Here is a 5,845-nt window from a genome sequence, read left to right as displayed (position 1 = left end):
AATTAATTTCTCGTAGAAATTCTGAAAAAAATTTCACTAATAATTTTCCTTGCGAGTTCTAAAGAACTTCTCTTGAAAATTCTTAAGAATTCTCGAAACCTCCCATGAAAAACTTCGTTCCCATGAAAAAATCGAAAATAAATTCCAAATGAATATTTTGGAAAAACTTAGTTAATTTTGTGGGGAAGTACCTCACACTTTTCCCATGAAATTCTAAAGATTCTTCTGTTAATGTCTTGAAAATATAAAATAAAATGCGAAAATAAACTATGGATGTAATAAAAAATTGCCACACCGATTCACGCCGATGCCGCCGCCGGCTAAAATGGCTTTCGGCGTAACGCCGAAAACGCCGCCGCCGGGCAAAATTATGACAAACGCCGCCGCCGACGATTTTTGGACCGGCGCACACCTCTATCTGTACTGATGAAAATTTCAACATTTTATCAAAGTTTTAGGATATTTGGATTTGAAGTTATTGCCTCAATATGGGGACACTTGATCCCCCATTAGTCACCCATACACAAATTTGGCGAAAAAATTCTAAAAAATATAAATCTGTTCTCAGGCTTCTAATTATTTGTAGATTTGACAGATTTCATGAAGGGTTGGCAGGCAAAATTATTTATTGCGTAGATATCATGAAAAGGGGATCAAGTATTCCTAAATTTTAAAATTGCATGTGCTGTCGAATTCAATCACAAAAATCGTTCATGTATACGCACAGCAATTCGAAAATTCCGCGTATTTTGAAAGAAAAATATTTAAAAAATCTAAGGGCACCTTTCTAATTTTATCAAAGCAAGTTTATGGAGAGGGATCAATTTCCTCCGAAAATTTTAAAAGTCGATTTTAGACAGCACTCCAAAAAATGTATTATGTATAATACACTAATACTATATTTCATTGAGAGTCTGTGTGGAAATCGCGTATGTTCATTTATTTTTGGCTGTGATACATCGGAAATCAGAAAAGGGGATCAAATCTCCCCCCTTCTCCTCTACATTCAAAGTTGATTGCCTATATGCCGGGTATTAAGCCACCCGGAGTGGAAATTAATTACTATGTCTGGAACTCGATTATGCATATGCACAACATGTGATAGAGTTAGTTCGGAAAAGGTATTGGAGGGTTACCACTCCCTTCGGTGGGGTTTGATCCCACGAAACCAGTACGCTAGACAGGTGCTTCTCCTACTAAGCTACGAAGGACCTCCGTCATCAGTACCCGCTAAGCTGCGGATGATGCTGTCTGTAGACAATAAAAGGTGTAGGGAATACAAGTTGGCTCTTACAAAACAGTTTGATTGAAATCATATTCATTCGAAATAATTGTTTTTTTTCTTATGTTTGTCTAAAGCGAATCTTAGTACCATAAAATGGAGTAACTTGCATCACGTTGACTTGATCCTATTATGATGCATTTTTCAAGGGTGATCCTAATTATTTTTTTTAAATCTGGACGTGACAGTATGTTATGACATTAAGAATACAACATAACTCCTTATTATTTTCAAGGTGCATGCTTAAATAGTACTTAGTTAATCTCTGCATAAAAATTAAGGCTGAAAATCGTGCCTCGCTTTACTCAGACGGACAGTACTCAAAGCTCAAAACTTCTACATGTCTAATACACGGAAGTTGGCTTTCTCAGTCTGGATAATCAGGACGATGGTTGTATGAATATGAACCGGACAAAGGCCGGCGCCTTCCACGAAGTCGTTGGCCTTTATCCGGTTCTCTGTTGAATATTGTTTTCGCTATTCTTTCTTTCGACATTCGCACTAAGTTACCAGCCCATTAAAATTTGCCGTATTTTTAAAGGTTCACAATATTTTCTTCTTTGTACCCTTACGTAATCCGTAGAAGGCCTTATTCGCAGCAGCCTCACGACTTTTCACTTTACTGGAAACGTCATTGTCACATGTCACAAGGGTTCCAAGGAAAACAAATTATTTAACAACTTCGAACACATCCATCAGCCACTCACCATCACCACACCACTAAGTCTTCCTCTATCTCCGCCTGTAACCATGTACTTTATTCTTGGTAGAGTTAATGGTTAAGCCTATCCTCGCCGTCCCACAATGGAACAACTCTGAAAAAAGACGGTCAAAACCACTTTGAGACGTTTGATACAGATTTAGATCCATGATTTGTTTATAGAATGTGTTCATAAAGTTGTCCGACAACATTTAGAGCGTGAAATTCCCTTTTAGGTTTTATTGCGACACCCGAGCAAAAAAAAAATCTCATATTTGTTTTTGTTCGATTTTTTGACAGTCTTCTAGAAAATTGTGTTTTGAGAAACTTTGCTGAAGATACTATATGTTTTCCTCCTATTTTAAAGGGTTGAATCGTTGTTTTTCGATATTGCAATCCTGAACTAATGTAAAAATTGATTTTCAATACGTATTTGTAAACCAAATATACAATATATGGACCTGTTTTGTATCACAAAACAATGAATTACACTAATATACGATAATCTAGAGATAGTATGGTGTTTTGATTTAAATTTCTATCAAATGAAACAGTTGTATCGGAAAAATAGGCCAATTACACGATTAAATATCTGCGTTATAAGCACATTTTGGCAGCTAGATTTGCGTTATTCTGAAAGCTTATTTTATATAGATGAAGCCAGTTGCTAAAGTTTAGTTGGGTCTGATGAGCAGGCTTGTAAAATGTCATCTGCATGTCATTTGACTAATTTGCTCATAACTTTCTTTAGAAGCAAAATTTCTTCCATAATTTTGAATGTACTCATAACGCTTGAGTAGGGTTATATTTTTGTCCAAGGGTACATTGCTCTAAGTATAACATCAAAGGCTGGAGAGTGAAAACTCTCCAAAATGTCACGTGTCATTTGACATAATGTCATTTGAATGACATTTTGCCTCCCACGCCCCAGATTACATATTTACAGCAAAGTCTCGTTAGACAAAGTTGTAGGCCCATTTAACCGCTATAAGTTCGTCATCCAACATGAATTGATAGCTACCTTCTGAAACAAGTTCTGGGAAAATTATACAAACGAATGCAAATGACATTTTACAACACTGCTGATGAGGCTCATTGATTTCTGTTCCAATTTTTATAATATTAGATTTCGATGAATAATTCCCTTTCTCAACATGTATTCATTCCTTCGACCTTATTGTGGATCTATTTATTATATCTATTAATAGGGTGAGCGTACCAGTTGCGGATGATCCAGTGCCTAATTTGGCCAACTTTTTAAAAACATTGTTTTCAATCAAACTCGATGAGTTTCAGAAGTGAATTTGGCTGAATAATCAGTATATTTTTATGAGAGCTAAAACATCCCCAATATTTCTAAAAATGGTCTAATAAATGAAGATACAGCCAAAAATCGGTACAGTATCCGTATAATACATGATTGATTAAACTACTTGCATCTTAATGTTAATCGATAATGTGAAAATAACTGCTTGATAAACAATTAAATCAAATTAAATTGACACATCTTTTATTTACTTGTTATGTTTGAGCACATATTTCTCTCTTCCATATCTTTAGGGAAAAATAATGTTATTTGTGTGCGGGAGCTTTAGCAATTTTGCCTTGTTTTTGAAAGTCTTAGTACAAACTGGGTCTAATATTAAAACACAATATGTTTTTTTTGAGAATTACACTTTAATAATTTTTTTTTGTGGTTAAAATTCAGTTTTATTTTGTCATTATATGTACAATTTTACAGATTGTAGTTCAGCGTTTTCAAATCAATTTAAATCTAATTGGAACATTAAAGCGTCAACATCAATTCTATCGTTACACTCGTTAACAAAGCCGATGTACTTCACAAACAAGCGGAGAATTTACACTCGCGCAGCTCTTCCAATTCCTGGCAAAACAGGTCTCGCGAGGTCCTCGAACGACAGTCGTCTCCAACCATTTGTGTAGCCGGCTAGCCTCTGCTGTAGGACCGTCCAGGCCGGGCCGACACGAGAGCAGCTACAGAACTTGTGCTGGAGCGTTTCAGTTGCCTGTATGTCACAGTGTTGACAGCTCTCGTCTGCCACACGTTGCATCACGTGCAGAAGCTTCCGATGCTCTGTTTTCCCATTCACCAGCAGGTAAAGTTGGGATCGCTGCGATGAGGAAAGCTCTTTCATCCCAATATTTCGCCACGCGCGTGGCCTGTCAAGCGCTGGACTGTTTCGTTCCACCTTTGGCAGTTCGGTTTGCTGGACGAAGTGCCGGTGGATCAGATCGGCGGAGGGGTTTTGTTGGATATGGTTGGGAGTTTGGGACAAGTTTGATAGGATTGATTTTAGGTCAGGATTGTCTATTGAAATTGCGGGGCGAGGAATTGCGTGGAAAAGAAGGGATTTATAGTAGGGAATGGATTCGATCTCTTGCAGATGTCGATTGGTAGCCAGGCTGCGACTTTTCAGCGCCAACACGTGCAAATTCAAGCCACCGTTTTCTTTCTTCCGAACTAGCTGCATAATCGGAACGCGCGCGAGCATTCCTCTCCACAGAAACGTCCCCATCGTAGCTGTGATTTTCGCCGTGTGAACACCAAGCGGAGGCAGCACAGATGAAAGGTACCACAGCTTCGACGTACCGAATGTATTTAGCATTATCACCCGCTGGTGCAGATTCAGCCTGCGCAAGGACTGCAGCCACATTTGCTGTGAGAACTTGCCCGCCAGCGCATCCCAGTTGAGTGTGATCACCAGCCTTAGCGATTTGGCGAATGTAACACCCAGAATCTTAACAACGTTTGCTGTTTGTAGCCACTGGGTACCAATTTCTGGGTACCAACATTCACTGCAACCGTTTTTCGCAAATTCAATTTTGCGCCGGCGGCAAGCCCAAAGCGACGAAATATTTCATTCATCGCTTCTATTTGCCACGATGACGTCACCACCACGCTGATGTCGTCGGCGTAGGCAACGAGCAGATCATCCCCACATACTCGCTCAAGCCTACACACAAGTGGGTGAAGATAAAGCACGAACAGGTGCATGGACAGAGGGTCGCCTTGCCGCACCGACCGTGCGATCTCGAACGATCGAGAGAGGTGCCCATTGATGAGCAGCCGGGATGTGGACCGACTGGCTATATGCGAGAGAAGAGAGATGAGTTCCCCGTTGAACCCGAGCGACCGCATGGTTTCGAAGAGGAACGAGTGCCGCACCCGATCGAAGGCGTTCTCCAGATCGAAGCTGATGAGCTTACCGGCCCGACGGTGGTGACGGAGATTGGCGATTCGATCTTTCAGAGCGAAAGTGGCCTGGAAGATGTTTCGCTCTGCGTTTGAACATTTCTGTCCGTTGCTTAGGACGCGGTGGGCCTGCATAATTCGTTCCATCCTGTTTTTCAGGATGCGGGAAAGCAATTTATAATCGCTGTTGAGCAGCGATATGGGCCGGTACGGCTGTGTTGTCGGCTCCCTTCTTCTTCACCAACACGATGACGCCCTCTACGAAGGCATGGGGGAGATTTCCGTTGAGTGCTTCATTCATAAGCATGTTCAACTCACGGTGGATGACATCGAACATCCGGAGATAAAATTCTCGTGGGATCCCGTCGGCACCGGGGGATCGTTTGGGTGCGCTCGCCCTGATAGCAGCCAGAATTTCTGCTGTTTGTATCTCCTCCATAGACGCTTCGTTCAGTGGGTCGTCCGGTGGGATAACACGTTCGCAAGCAAAATCGTCCCCGTTGTTGGCATTGCCGTCGTTTTCTGTTGTTTCTTCTGAGTACAGGCTCGAGAAAAAATCAAACAGATTTGCCTCGATCGCTTGAGGCTCGACGATGATTTCGTCTTCTCCCGTCTGTAGCTGCGAGATCGTTGTTTTCTTCCGTCGTCT

The 5,845-nt window shown here is 40.9% G+C and overlaps 1 protein-coding gene across 1 annotated transcript; it reads right to left on the bottom strand.

Moving 5' to 3' along the window:
• Window positions 1-3,841: 3,841 nt before the first annotated feature.
• Window positions 3,842-5,343, bottom strand: LOC134206536 (uncharacterized). The gene is made up of 2 exons (XM_062682262.1): window positions 4,751-5,343; window positions 3,842-4,709 (listed from the first exon to the last, which is right to left on the bottom strand). The coding sequence occupies exons 1-2, from the start codon at window positions 5,341-5,343 to the stop codon at window positions 3,842-3,844; spliced, it is 1,461 nt and encodes a 486-aa protein (XP_062538246.1).
• Between the last annotated feature and the right edge of the window lie 502 nt (window positions 5,344-5,845).

The sequence above is a fragment of the Armigeres subalbatus genome, chromosome 1 (assembly GCF_024139115.2).
Source record: "Armigeres subalbatus isolate Guangzhou_Male chromosome 1, GZ_Asu_2, whole genome shotgun sequence".
Lineage (NCBI taxonomy): Eukaryota > Metazoa > Arthropoda > Insecta > Diptera > Culicidae > Armigeres > Armigeres subalbatus.
This window is presented reverse-complemented; position numbering and strand designations above follow the sequence as displayed.